At 45.2% G+C, this 15,000-nt stretch overlaps 2 protein-coding genes across 2 annotated transcripts in view; both read left to right on the plus strand.

Moving 5' to 3' along the window:
• Positions 1–1,757: 1,757 nt before the first annotated feature.
• LOC105911461 (protein jagunal homolog 1-A-like) lies at positions 1,758–4,178 on the plus strand. Its single transcript, XM_012840257.3, has 3 exons — positions 1,758–1,918; positions 2,950–3,064; positions 3,582–4,178. The coding sequence occupies exons 2-3, from the start codon at positions 2,958–2,960 to the stop codon at positions 4,042–4,044; spliced, it is 570 nt and encodes a 189-aa protein (XP_012695711.1). The 5' UTR covers positions 1,758–1,918; positions 2,950–2,957; the 3' UTR covers positions 4,045–4,178.
• Positions 4,179–7,509: 3,331 nt separating this feature from the next.
• tfg (trafficking from ER to golgi regulator) overlaps positions 7,510–15,000 on the plus strand; it is a 17,393-nt gene continuing 9,902 nt past the window's right edge. Inside the window, 3 exon segments of the mRNA XM_031580941.2 lie at positions 7,510–7,718; positions 9,360–9,544; positions 10,734–10,817. Of these exon segments, the coding sequence (XP_031436801.1) occupies positions 9,361–9,544; positions 10,734–10,817 (268 nt within the window). The 5' untranslated portion in view covers positions 7,510–7,718; position 9,360.

Genomic DNA, 15,000 nt, shown 5'->3' on the forward strand with positions numbered 1-15,000 from the left:
TTTTTGTTTGCTTGATGATAAACAGAGGATACAACCCAACGTGAGCTAAAGCTGTCAGTTATTAGCATTTATTTATTTGTCTTGTATTTACCATTTATTTACCAAGTGATTTGAACTTGTGTTTTCATAACATGTAAATGAAACTCAGCTCCATTTAAAGAATACATATGTAAGCATGCCCATTATGTTTGCATTTGTGAAAATGTATTTTACATCGCAGCTGACTAAGGATCAGAACTGGGTCTAAATCCTTAGGCGGTGTTTCCAGAACTATTCTAGTTTGTCACTCCCAGTGCTCACTCACACACCACACAAACACAGATACGTATACAGAGACACACATCCACACACATCTCCTGCACACCCTACCTAACCCCGACCCCCCCCCCCCCCCGCCCCCCCCAGCCCTGACCTAGTCCTGATCTGGCTCACATTCAGCACAGATCTGGTTTACATTCGACACAAATCTGGTTTACATTCGACACCGATCTGGTTTACATTGGACACAGATCTGACCCACATCTCCATGACAGTTCAGATAGAGATGGGACCCAGGCTGGATAAGAGCACTGATCTGTTCCAGAAACCATTCTGCAGCTATCTACTAATGACACTACTGCCACCGCAGGCTCCAGAATTTCAGGAGTTCTAGAACACGGCAGATAAGAGCCAGATCTGTTCCAGAACCAGAATCAGAACCCAGTCCATTCTGTTGTCTGCCGTCTCCTGCTGCGGCCGGTGCTGCTGCAGAGTCCAGGACCAGATGATCATCATGACCTGATGAACTAAAGAGTTTAAACATGGCAAAGCCATTCTATATGAAGCTCATTTAGTTTCCTGGCTTCTGTGCCTTAACTAAGTTAATTGGATATACGCCACAAGGCAACCACATCATGGTACACATCTACATTTGGGGTTCATTTTTGGTGCTAAACATAGTAAAATGGCATATTTTAAATGATAAACTATGCTTTATCGTTTTACTGTTTTTTTTTATTACTGTTACAATGTTACAATTCTGTTTTTTTGTTGTTTTTTAAATAAAGTTGAATTACTTAAAAGTACAGTGTGTTGCTGTATTTCTCATGAATTCTTTTGAATGTGTTGACAACAGTAATATACTGATATATACACACCGATTTGAATCGCTGGCCTTATCACCAAATATTTAACAAGTCTAAATAATGAATTACAAATAATGCACTCACAACCTTTTATGTTGTATTATAGGTACAGCATAAGTAATGATACGAATGTATATGGCTCGTGAGATTAAGACCAGGCTTCCGAGTGGAGCAAGCTAAAGGGGCTAATCTGGGTTTCATAATCAGATTGGGACAGTGAGATAAGTGCTCACAAATGGAGAGAAAAGAGCATTGCATATCAACGAATACCATGCATCGGAGATGAAAGAGGAATCGTGCTCCTTGCTCCTGAAAAGACTAAAGAATCAGAATACAAAATCAGTAGGTTCACTTATTAACATAAGATAATTGTAGTTATTGTAACGACAAGTAAATGCTAAATTATATGCTTTATTTTTAAGGTTTTATTTTGATCACTTTGGTAAGTTAACAGAAATATATACAACAGTGCGTGCATTGTGTGTGTGTGTATGAAAGAGATGAAACAGAGAGAGAGAGAAAGAGAGAGAGAGAGAGAGAGAGATAGAGAGAGAGAGAGAGAGAGAGAGAAAGAGGGGACAGAGGACTACATGCTCGAGTGATCGTGCTTATTGCTGAGACGATAGTCCTGCTGTGATTGCTGCGCCGGTGAATTTTCGACCTCTCACTGCGCCTGCGCAAATGCCGATGCTCTGTCATTGACAAAAAGGCTCGCGTTGGTCCTGTTTCCGAGTCATCATCTGGTGGAGCGCGGCTGAAACGTTCATCAGTGATTATCCTACAGGATCGCCTCTGTAAGTAATCTCTCACTGACCTACTTTATCCGAGAGCAAGATATTCATTTATATATTTATTTGGGTTAAAATCACGACAGCAGGTAGCAGAGAAAGCCCTCGTGCGCTTGAATGAAATGGGTCATCGACAGCTGGCCGGTGGTATAACCGCTCGGGCAGGCATCCGGCCGAAACGCAGTACACACGCGGGGTCTTTGTGAAATTGTGAGGCTCTCTGGTTCGTCCTGACCTATTTTGGGACTCAGTGACACAGCTGTGCAAAACTGTAGAGAGTAAAGATCTTATTGCATGATAGCAGACTCTTTGCTGTATAGCCTGCTCACAAACAGATGCTGAAACTGGACACAGAGGCAGGTCATATTGTGTGGCGATGAAGAATTCTTCAGAAGAGTTTTTGTTTTTAAAATAACATAGTAATATCATATCAAGCCTACTGTTCCAGTGTGACGCAGACTATATAGCATAAAGAAGATGCTGAGATGGAGAGCTTCCTGTACGGTGTGGGGGAGGGGTGTCGGGATGGTCGGGATGGTCGGGAGTCGGAAGTGTCGGTTTCGGGATGGTTGCAAGATAGGCTATTGTGACCATCTGTCCAAAGAATCACAACGAAGACTGTATGAATCGTTGCAAAGTTATAGTTAAGGTAAAATAACAACTGATAGCATCAGTTATAAATAACATCAAGAACAATAACAATTTGATAACAACTACACCAAAAGCAATGTCAACAACAACAGCGTAGGACTAATACTGCTACTACTAGGCTACTACTACTACTAATAATAAAAATAATAATAGGCTATATTTTTTTTTCTTGAGAAGGGTTTGTACACTGCACTTCATCTGCTTCATGCATGTACACACACAATAAATGTGCAATAACATATTATTCAGATTACATTTTTACTTCCTTATTCCTCTCTTTCTGGTTTTCTGATGTTTCTGTGGTCCACTGCTTCCTCTCACCAGTATTTATTTTCTACATGCACGAGTGACTTCTGGGTAATGAGGTTCTGTATTGTTGTAACTAGGGGTTACCATGACATCACGGCCGGGAGCAAGAGCCACTGGATCTTCAGGAACAAGATCAGATGGGAATGACTTTAAACCAAAGGAGAAAGTGGGACCATCCCACTACCAGATGAGGTATTACTCTGCTCCACAGTGGGCCGTGTGTGTGTGTGTGTGTGTGTGTGTGTGTGTGTGTGTGTGTGTGTGTGTGAGAGAAATTATTTATCTGCATATGGCATATACTTGACCTAATACAGTCCTTGATGAACTGTAATGTTAAAGCCATGTGTGTGTGTTTGAGAGCTAGGCTCATTCCTATGCATGTGGCATTTTATTTGTGGGACCCTATGCACTCCTTCATAACCTGTGTGTGTGTGTGTGTGTGTGTGTGTGTGTGTGTCTGTGTGTGTCTGTGTGTGTGTGTGTGTGTGTGTGTGTGTGTGTGTGTGTGTGCGTGTGTGTGTCTGTGTGTGTGTGTGTGTGTGTGTGTGTGTGTGTGTGTGTGTGTGTGTGTGTGTGTGCGTGTGCCTGTGTGTGTGTGTGTGTGTGTGTGTGTGTTTCTGTGTGTGTGTGTCTGTGTCTGTGTCTGTGTCTGTGTGTGTGTGTCTGTGTCTGTGTCTGTGTGTGTGTGTGTGTGTGTGTGTGTGTGTAGCGCCTCTTTCAGGTCTGAGATTAAGACACTGACCATAGTGCAGCTGCTGATCTGGGTACTGGTGGCGACCCAGGTCGCCGTGACGCACCTCAACCTCGTCTCCCCCGACTTGGTGGCCGCGCCCTACCAGTGGGAGTACCCTTACCTGCTCAGCCTCATCCCCTCGTTGGTAGGCGCTCTGGCGTTGCCTAGGAACAACATCAGCTACCTGGTGATCAGCATGATCAGCTCGGGGCTGTTCTCCGTGGCGCCCCTCATCTTCGGCGCCATGGAGATGTTCCCGGTGGCGCAGCAGCTGTACCGCCACGGCAAGGCGTACCGCTTCATCTTCGGCTTCTCGGCGGTGTCGGTGATGTACCTGGTGATGGTGGTCGCCGTGCAGGTGCACGCCTGGCACCTCTACTACTGCAAGAAGCTGCTGGACGCCTGGTTCGACTCCACCCAGGAGAAGAAGAAGAAGTGAGGGCGGACGGACTGGAGGGGCTGGGTGGATGGGTGGATGGATGGATGAGGAGGTGGACTGGAGAACTGGAAGATTAAGCTGCCGCCACTACTGCTGTTTTCTCTCTTTTTCAATGTATTTTCTCTGTTTTTTCTCTATTTATCTGTACTCCAACAGCAGGGCTTCCAATCTCCCCCCCCCCCTTTCTCTCTCTCTCTATCTCTCTCTCTCTCTCTCTCTCTCTCTCTCCCTCTACATCTCTCTCTCTCTCTCTCTCTCCCTCTCTCTACATCTCTCTCTCTCTCTTTTCTCTCTCTTTCTCCCTCTCTCTGCTCGGGTTGTGCTTCAGTATGCTGCCATTAACATCAGCCTCACTGAACCAGAAAACCATTACACAATTATATACATATATACTGGCATACACAAATGTACACACACACACACACACACACACAGACACACACATAGCACACCACAAACACATGCATACAAGCTGTCACATAAAGGTAGGCGCCCACATCTGAAGACATATGCAAATAGACATGAATGGGCTTATTTGGTCATTTTCCTGTCGGGGCATGACAGATAAGCTATCATCTATGTGAGAAAATAAACTTTTCTGACTTTGTTATGTATGTGTGTGTATGTGTTTGTGTGTGTGTGTGTGTTTGTGTGTGTGTGTGCATTTGTGTGTGACAGAGATTGTGAGTGATTTATCCAGCACTGTGAAGGAATGGATGGATGGTCACGTTATTGCTTGCATGAGGTCATTTTGGAACGTTTACACCAATAAACTAAAGGGATGTTTTATGTTCTGTTGTTGGTTTGTTGTTATCATATATCTCACTCCCTGGACCGCTCTCTGCAGACCACTGGTCACTGTGATTTAAGGGTATGGACTGAATGTCCAGTGTCTACGGCTGGAGCCTCTCTCTAGACCACTGGTCGCTGTGATAACAGGATATAGACTGAATGTTCAGGGTCTACTGCTGGAGCCTCTCTCTAGACCACTGGTCACTGTGATAACAGGATATAGACTGAATGTCCAGTGTCTACGGCTGGAGCCTCTCTGTTGACCACTGGTCACTGTGATTTAAGGGTATAGACTGAATGTTCAGGGTCTACGGCTGGAGCCTCTCTCCCAGGCCAGGGTCCAGTATGGCCCCTGAGTAGCTATCTGGACCCTCCTCCACAGCGGCTCTTTCTGGCTCCTGGACGATAGAGCGCAAGACGCCCCGTAGACGGCGCTGTTATGAATGAATAGAGCTTGTGAGTGGTCATGAGGATTCTTACACTAGAAGCTGTGTCTCAGAAGGAATGCAGATTCTGACCTCTGACCTACATCTGCTTCTCCTCTGGCTCGGCCCTGTTCTGTGTCTATGGCCAGCGTTCTTTATCTGGTATAGCCGAACGTCAAAACAACAAGAAAAATGTATTGGTGTTAAAAGTGTAGTACTTGATTATAATCCAAAAGACTTTTTGTCAAAGGGTAGAACATTCTCCTGGCGTTGCATCCAGTATGTGCGCTCACTACTCCTTAGTCAGTCATTCATGGGAAACAAAGCGGTTCGGGCTGAGCTATACACTTTCCCAGCCAATCAACATGCTCCAATGTTGCATCAGGAGTACAAAAAAGAGAGGCGTGTATTTGATTATGAACAATCTTTTGCTAGCATCAAGGACTATACCTTTAATGAACCAGTTCAGCCCTGCACCATAGCTGAGGCAGAGAACCTGAGTTTATTCAATTCAATTACATTTTATTTATAATAGAATTGTCTCAAGGCGCAGTATACCACGTTTATGCCCCAGATCCATGACCCTGGAAGCATCATTGCTTTTTTTTAACAGCTAAGAAATGTCCCTACATCTACTTAATAAGCAACTCCTTTTAAAGGTACAGTCTGTGAATCTAAATCAGTATACTTTTTGCCAAATGTAGCTAATTGCTCCTCACGGTCCAGTCGAACCGAGCCATAAACAAATCAATCCGATCAACACGCTGCTTCATAAGCACGGAAAGGAGGGGTATTTGATTAGCTGTTGAGCACAAATATCGACAACCGTTTGCTCGAATCTCGGCCTACATCTTGAATGTGTATCGCGAGAGTGCAGGATTGAGTTTAGTGCCACTGATGTGCTACTCGTGCAGGATTGAGTTTAGTGCCACTGATATGCTACTCCTAAAAAGGGAGAGTGCAGGATTGAGTTTAGTGCCACTGATATGCTACTCCTATCGCAAGAGTGCAGGATTGAGTTTAGTGCCATTGATGTGCTACTCCTATCGCAAGAGTGCAGGATTGAGTTTAGTGCCATTGATGTGCTACTCCTATCGCAAGAGTGCAGGATTGAGTTTAGTGCCACTGATGTGCTACTCCTAAAAAGGGAGAGGGATGCATCCTTTCACAGCCACACTAGCATGGAAGGCATCCTCTATGTGCAACCTGTTTGGGGAGGAGTCTGGCCCTGGCATGACAGTAGGCACTGACCTGTTTGGGGAGGAGTCTGGCCCTGGCATGACACTAGGCACTGGCCTGTTTGGGGAGGAGTCTGGCCCTGGCATGACAGTAGAAAACTCAGTTTCTCAGTTTGCTTTAGAATATTTGAAATGTTTATTTTAATATTTAATTAAAATATAAATACATTATAATATAATATTATTAGAATTATTAATATGAAATGCAATCTAATTGTAAAATATATAAATCACTTTTTAATATTAAATACAATATAATTATTTTCAAATAAAGTTTGCTATAGAAATATTTGAAAACCCACCTCATTCCAAAAGGTAGGCTGTGTAGAATTGATTAGGTCAGTCAACTCCCTTTGGCCCAAAATTTGCCTACAGTATTGAATATTTAAGATAGTCAAACAACCCACTTTATGCAATGCATATATGCAGGAAATCAAACAAACAACAAAAGCATCCATCAAACGTGACTTAATCCTGACATATTAGTTCATCGGTGGCTTTCTTGTCAACCTGGTGGAATTACTCTGTGAAGATATGGGTTATTCAGTTCTAACGAGGTCAGAACTCTTGATGACACTAACAGATGAGTTGTCTTTGAGAAGGCAAGGCAAGGCAAGGCAATTTTATTTATATAGCACAATTCATACACCGTGGTAATTCAATGTGCTTCACATGAATACACAACAATGTGCTTCACTTAAATAAAAGCAAAAGGTCAGTGCATGATCATAAAAACAGTAAATTATAGAAAATAAAAGCATGAGAACATTAAGGCATAAAAACAGTAAAATATAGGGAAATAAAAGCATAAAAAGAATAATAACAATCACTAGTCTACTACAGTAAGCAATAATGCTTCAAAGGAACTGTTCATGGCCAGTTAGCAGAAGGCATCTGAGAAAAGTTGATGGCATGAAGGTGGAAGGTGACATGGATGGTGGCAATACTCCGTACTCGTCGTCAGTGAGTGGTGACATGGCCTACTAAAGACTCACTGAGGTCTAAAGTCACTGAGGGCACTACAAGTTAGCAGCGCTTGTGTGGCAGTGCGGCTGCGCAGTGTCCCCTGTGCCACGTACAGGTCGACGTCGACAACCCCAGAGACTTCCGGATGTGCAGCAGCGGCTCAGTGCTTTAACTGCGGGTGCGAGGTTTTCACGGAGTCGGTCCTGCCTTCACAACCGAAGTTACTGCGGGGTCGAGTCCACTGGAGTGTCAGGTAGGTCAGGCATAGAACTTTAACCGAGGCATTTTTACATGATGTCTAGGGCGATGTCACAAAAGGCTGAGCCATCCTGAAAGTGGGTTACTAACTAGCTAGCATGCTAAGTAGCTAGCTATGTTAGCACTCAGAAGTGGGACAAGCGACAAGTGACCCTAACCCTCTCTCGCCTGTCAAGCAAGTAACACCTAACGTAACCTACACAAACCGTAAAATGAGCCGTAGACCATTGTATACTTATAATGTGTCAGATACACGTAATGTTAATTGTCTTAATTGAGTTAGTATTTGAAGCCGGTGAAAGCGCTAAGCTTGACTATTTTCATGGCAGGAAGTCGTATTTATAATAGGTAGCACAAATGACCGGAGTGTCTGGTGGTGGATCACTATTTGGCAAGCCCAAACTTCCTGTTGGTGACACAGTAAAATGGCTTGTGAACCAGTTAGGCTAATTGCTAGCATTTACTTCCAATTTGAATGGTAACACAAGCGAATTGGTTTGAATAGGCAGTGTGTCATTGACAGGCCATGATTCTGCTGCGGACTCAGGGAGGATTATGTGTCCTGGAAATGAAAGACTGATTGTCTGCTTTTTAACAGCATACAAGCTGGACTGATGCAGTCAGCTTTAGGGGATTCAGTGTCCGCCAGTTAGCTACCTAGCTGTTACGCTAGCCACCTGGAATCTGTACCCCATAGCGCTGTAGTGCTAACGTTAGCTGGCTTTGCGCTGGAAACCTCGCCCAGTTCAGCTACGCAGCGTATGTTTACGTACATGTGTGCATCCAAGGTGGCTGTAGGCACGCATAGACAACGCCTTGTGTAGGGGAATTCCTTACCACTCAATCACATAAGCCCAACCAACACGTTAACTGCGCACTAGATTGTTTTATCGCGAATAAAGCATTGCTAGTGCTGCAGTTGGCGATTGCACGGTGTTCTTGGGACAGTTGACAGCTTTGACAACTGCAAGGCTGGATGATGGTAACCATCGATCATTGTGTGTGTGTAATCTATGATGGCGTTTGCCCTGTCGCTATTTGTGTTCGAGAACATTAGAAATGCGATAAACATATTTTAAATAGAGAGATAGAGAGCTTGCTGAGAATGCAAGACTACATATCTAAGCAGCTATCTAGTTTCCTCTTTGCGGTTTCAGCATACCTGTCCATTGATTATCAGCTTTATCATTTAGGATAAAGGTTGGGACACACACACACAGTCCTTCCAAATCATCTTGCCCCCTGTGCCCTTCAGACTTTGACTTATGTGCACACAGTAGGCCAGGCAAAGGATCAGAACGGTTTACTGCTGCAGCAAAAGAAAGAACAAATAAATTCATTAAAAAAAAACAGCTGTAAGAGAGCCAAACTGTTATGGCAGTACGCAGTGTGGGCATGTATAGACAAGAATAACAGCATTGAGGATTATGAAGCCTAATGGCTCAATGCAATATAGAGCCTGACCTAGTTAGTCTGGAAATGCATCGCAAGGACTGATTTCAGTTTTAATTAGCCTGACAATCGGTGCAGGTTAAGCGTGGATACATCTATGACGCACATGGAAACTTGGTTATGGTATGCCTGGTGGTAGCTGGTAATGGTATCCTTACGTCTGTGTATCTGTCCCCCTCCCCAGTATGAATGGGCAGCTGGACTTGAGTGGGAAGCTGATCATCAAGGCCCAGTTGGGCGATGACATCAGACGGATCCCCATCCACAATGAGGACATCACGTACGACGAGCTGCTGCTCATGATGCAACGTGTCTTCAGGGGGCAGCTCCAGAGCAGCGACGAGGTCACCATCAAGTACAAGGACGAAGGTACCAATACTGTACCCCTATACATCAACATACTGTTCCCCTATACATCAACATACTGTACCCCTATACATCAACATACTCTACCCCTATGCATCAACATAGTGTACCCCTATACATCAACATAGTGTACCCCTATACATCAACATACTGTTCCCCTATACATCAACATGCTGTACCCCTATACATCAACATACTGTACCCCTATACATCAACATGCTGTACCCCCATACATCAACATGCTGTACCCCTATACATCAACATACTGTACCCCTATTTATCAACATAGTGTACCCCTATACATCAACATACTGTTCCCCTATACATCAACATAGTGTACCCCTATACATCAACATAGTGTACCCCTATACCTCAACATACTGTACCCCTATACATCAACATGCTGTACCCCTATACATCAACATGCTGTACCCCTATACATCAACATACCGTACCCCTATATATCAACATACTGTACCCCTATATATCAACATACTGTACCCCTATACATCAACATACTGTACCCCTATACATCAACATGCTGTTACATTAGACCTGTATTCACAAAGAGTCTTCTACGTAAACATACTGTTACATTAGACCTGGGCCTGTATTCACAAAGAGTCTTAAGGCATTCCTCTTGCTTTAGATCATGTGTAATCAGGACGCACCACACCATGGTGAAGCCGGTGCCATCTGGCTTGAGCGTGGTATTATTGGTGTTTTACTGAATCAGGTCACAGCTTAGGTCAGAAGTGCCACTTTTGCCAAACAGGTCCCTTTGCTCCCATACCGTGCCCTGGCAGTCCGTCCCCAGTGATGACAGCCCTATCCGATTAGGGGGCGGAGAGCCAGAGAATATTACCATCCTATATTGACGCCTGGCCTTGCCTGAGCTGGGTCATGATGAATAGGATGTTTATTTTGATTTTTGTTTGCAAGTTTCTTGCTTTTTTTTTTTTTTTTTTTCCTCTTCCGGTGTGAGATTTATGATGTTGGATTATTCCATAGCGGATAGCTGTACTTGTGATGTTGGATTATTCCATAGCCGATAGCTGTACTTTTGATGCTTAATCCAATAAAAACGAAAGGATGTCAGATTCTGTTTGTTATTATCTATATTGTCATTAGATTGTTTTAAAAAATATAGCACTATAGTAACAGTTCTTTGTTCTTTCCCTCGTCTCTGTAGATGATGATCTCATCACCATATTCGACAGCTCTGATCTCTCCTTTGCCATCCAGTGTAGCAGAATACTCAAACTCACCCTGTTCGGTAAGAGTCACACACTCAAACTCACCCTGAGTCACACACTCGAACTCACCCTGAGTCACACACTCAAACTCACTCTGTTCGGTATTCACACACTCAAACTCACCCTGTTCAGTAAGAGTCACACACTCAAACTCACCCTTTTCAGTAAGAGTCACACACTCAAACTCAGCCTGCGGCTCCACTAGAGCTCTGCTTTCTCTGGAACTGATCTGGGCATGCTCTGGGTCCACGGGTCCACAGTCAGCACCTGTCTGTGTGTGTTCTAATGCTTTGGAGGAACACTCCAACTCGCCCTGTGAGAAGGCATTATGAAATACTCCATTTGACTTGGATTGGGTAAGAATCAGAATGTGCTTTCGTTGTTAGAGACACATAAGAATCAGAATGTGCTTTTGTTGTTGGAGATACATAAGAATCAGAATGTGCTTTCGTTGTTGGAGATACATAAGAATCAGAATATTCTTTTGTTGTTGGAGACACGTATTAAGAATCAGAATGTGCTTTGAAGTTAAATTCCCCAATTTGTTCTAATATCACACTTCACAGGCAGGGAAGACAGCTGATCAGAGCCGTAGTTACGACCAGTTCATTGTCACTGTTCCCCCTTCAGGGTGTTCATACACTGTTGATCCAGCAGGGGGTGCTCTGCTCACATGAGAACTGGTTTGTGGTCACCGGAGAGCAGTTCATCTAGGGTCAAACTAAGCTGTGGGTTACAAAAGACAGTAATCTCAATCTCTGTGTGTGGTTTGTGAGTGAGTGAGTGAGTGAGTGAGTGAGTGTGTGTGTGGTTTATGTGTGTGTGTGTGTGTGTGTGTGTGTGTGTGTGTGTGTGTGTGTGTGTGTGTGTGTGTGTGTGAGATTTATTTTTATGTATGATGTGTGTGTGTGTGATGAGCTGCTCTGTAGTGACAGGAGTGTGTGGCAGCTTTTGAGTGTTCCAAATCACACTCCTGAATCTCACTGCAATGCTGCCCTTCTCAGCAGAAAAGATTACATGGCCAGAATGTTTGTGTGTGTGTGTTTATATGTGTGAGTTAGCGTCTGTACCTAAAACTGTATGTGTGTGTTTGCTGGTCTGTTTGGTGTATATCTGAGAAGCTGCTGTCTAACATGTGGAATTGCATGTGTTGTGTGGATAGTGTGTGTGTGGCATAATTATCGTTTATTTTATGCTAATGAATCATATGGGCGTCATTGGAGCCAATGTCGTTGATACAGAAAAAAACAGACCTTTAATCGGTCCTCTGGTGAACCAGTAACAATAAGGACACTCTTCAGACCTTTAATCTGTCCTCTGGTGAACCAGCAACAATAAGGACACTCTTCATAGTCACACCTTTAATCTGTCCTCTGGTGAACCAGTAACAATAAGGACACTCTTCAGGCCTTTAATATGTCTCCTGCTGAACCAGTAACAATAAGGACACTCTTCATAGTCACACCTTTAATCTGTCCCATAGTGAACCAGTAACAATAAGGACACTCTTCTGCCACGTCTCAAGTGGAAATGTAAGCCACACGATTCCCATCTTTGAGAGGGGCCGAGGGGGGGGGGGGGACTTCTCCCCCTTTATTGACTACACTGGTATCAGAGTACGCCCTTGCCCCACTGGTAGAGTAAGCCCTTGCCCCACTGGCATCAGAGTAAGCCCTTGCCCCACTGGTAGAGTACGCCCTTGCCCCACTGGTAGAGTACGCCCTTGCCCCACTGGCATCAGAGTAAGCCCTTGCCCCACTGGCATCAGAGTAAGCCCTTGCCCCACTGGCATCAGAGTAAGCCCTTGCCCCACTGGCATCAGAGTAAGCCCTTGCCCCACTGGTAGAGTACGCCCTTGCCCCACTGGCATCAGAGTAAGCCCTTGCCCCACTGGTAGATTAAGCCCTTGCCCCACTGGTAGATTAAGCCCTTGCCCCACTGGTAGAGTACGCCCTTGCCCCACTGGTAGAGTAAGCCCTTGCCCCACTGGCATCAGAGTAAGCCCTTGCCCCACTGATAGAGTACGCCCTTGCCCCACTGGTAGAGTACGCCCTTGCCCCACTGGCATCAGAGTAAGCCCTTGCCCCACTGGCATCAGAGTACGCCCTTGCCCCACTGGTAGAGTAAGCCCTTGCCCCACTGGCATCAGAGTACGCCCTTGCCCCACTGGCATCAGATTAAGCCCTTGCCCCACTGGTAGAGTAAGCCCTTGCCCCACTGGTAGAGTACGCCCTTGCCCCACTGGTAGAGTACGCCCTTGCCCCACTGGCATCAGAGTAAGCCCTTGCCCCACTGGTAGAGTAAGCCCTTGCCCCACTGGCATCAGAGTACGCCCTTGCCCCACTGGTAGAGTAAGCCCTTGCCCCACTGGTAGAGTAAGCCCTTGCCCCACTGGCATCAGAGTACGCCCTTGCCCCACTGGTAGAGTAAGCCCTTGCCCCACTGGTAGAGTACGCCCTTGCCCCACTGGCATCAGAGTAAGCCCTTGCCCCACTGGTAGAGTACGCCCTTGCCCCACTGGCATCAGAGTAAGCCCTTGCCCCACTGGCATCAGATTAAGCCCCTGCCCCACTGATGTCTATTATTTCTCTCAGGATTGTATAATGTCAATGTGAGGCCTTTTAACATCATTCACAAGTGGGTGTGTTACTTTGAACCCAAGATTGCCTTTTATTGGCGAGCTGATATTGAGAAATGAAACTCTTAATGGCAAGCTGATATTGAGAAATGAAACTCTTAATGGCGAGCTGATATTGAGAAATTAAACTCTTAATGGCGAGCTGATATTGAGAAATTAAACTCTTAATGGCGAGCTGATATTGAGAAATGAAACTCTTAATGGCGAGCTGATATTGAGAAATGAAACTCTTAATGGCGAGCTGATATTGAGAAATCTTATGCAACAAATGGTTTTGCCTGGTGGCTTATGGCTCCGTCTCAGTCCCTATACGAGACAGGTTTGGTGGAAGTGCTGCCTGTCTCTCGTCTCTCACTCGCACTCTTCCCTAACATGCTGTTTCATGTGGGAATGGAGACGCTCTTCCATAACATGCTGTGTCATGTGGGAATGGAGACGCTCTTCCATAACATGCTGTGTCATGTGGGAATGGAGACGCTCTTCCCGAACATGCTGTTTCATGTGGGAATGGAGACGCTCTTCCCGAACATGCTGTTTCATGTGGGAATGGAGACGCTGTTCCCGAACATGCTGTGTCATGTGGGAATGGAGACGCTCTTCCCGAACATGCTGTTTCATGTGGGAATGGAGACGCTCTTCCCTAACATGCTGTGTCATGTGGGAATGGAGACGCTCTTCCCGAACATGCTGTGTCATGTGGGAATGGAGACGCTCTTCCCGAACATGCTGTTTCATGTGGGAATGGAGACGCTCTTCCCGAACATGCTGTTTCATGTGGGAATGGAGACGCTCTTCCCGAACATGCTGTGTCATGTGGGAATGGAGACGCTCTTCCCGAACATGCTGTTTCATGTGGGAATGGAGACGCTCTTCCCGAACATGCTGTTTCATGTGGGAATGGAGACGCTCTTCCCTAACATGCTGTGTCATGTGGGAATGGAGACGCTCAGAACTTTGATGTGATTGAGTCCATGATCTGTTACGGATTGCTTTTAATCTGACGACGTCGCAGACTTCATAAGTGAAAGAGACTTGTTGTTTTGAGTGTGTTTTCTGAGATACAGGGTGGTTCTGTCCACGGTGGAGATGATGTCATTTCCTGTCCTCTGTTTTCAATTAGGTGCCTCCCTCTGCAGAGAGAGAGAGAGAGAGAGAGAGAGAGAGCAGAGAAGAGTGATGGAAAAAGAGAGAGAGAGTATGGAGATGTAGAGAGAAGGAGGTGAAGAAAGACAGCAGAGAAGAGCGATGGAAAAAGAGAGAGAGTATGGAGATGTAGAGAGAAGGAGGTGAAGAAAAGAAGGAATTGGAAGAAGAGGGGGTGAATGGGAGAGAGAGAAGAGAAATGGGTTTCTAGGCAACGTGTAATTGCTGTGACCCACTGTTGGCGTGTGTGTGTGTGTGTGTGTGTGTGTGTGTGTGTGTCAGTCAGCAACGTGTCACATGTCTGTTTCTGTCCCAAACATGTGTGATGATCAGACAGAGGACTCCAGTTCTCCACTCTGTGTGTGTGTGTGTGTGTGTGTGTGTGTGTGTGTGTGTGTGTGTGTGTGTGTGTGTGTGTGTGT

The sequence above is a fragment of the Clupea harengus genome, chromosome 2, assembly GCF_900700415.2.
Source record: "Clupea harengus chromosome 2, Ch_v2.0.2, whole genome shotgun sequence".
Taxonomy (NCBI): Eukaryota; Metazoa; Chordata; class Actinopteri; order Clupeiformes; family Clupeidae; genus Clupea; species Clupea harengus.

What these genes read in the sequence shown, in the direction of transcription:
- LOC105911461 (XM_012840257.3), top strand. Translation starts at nt 2,958, where the DNA reads ATGACATCACGGCCGGGAGCAAGAGCCACTGGATCTTCAGGAACAAGA. An exon ending in CCATCCCACTACCAGATGAG is followed by an intron (nt 3,065 to 3,581) that starts GTATTACTCTGC and finishes GTGTGTGTGTAG; the next exon opens with CGCCTCTTTCAGGTCTGAGA.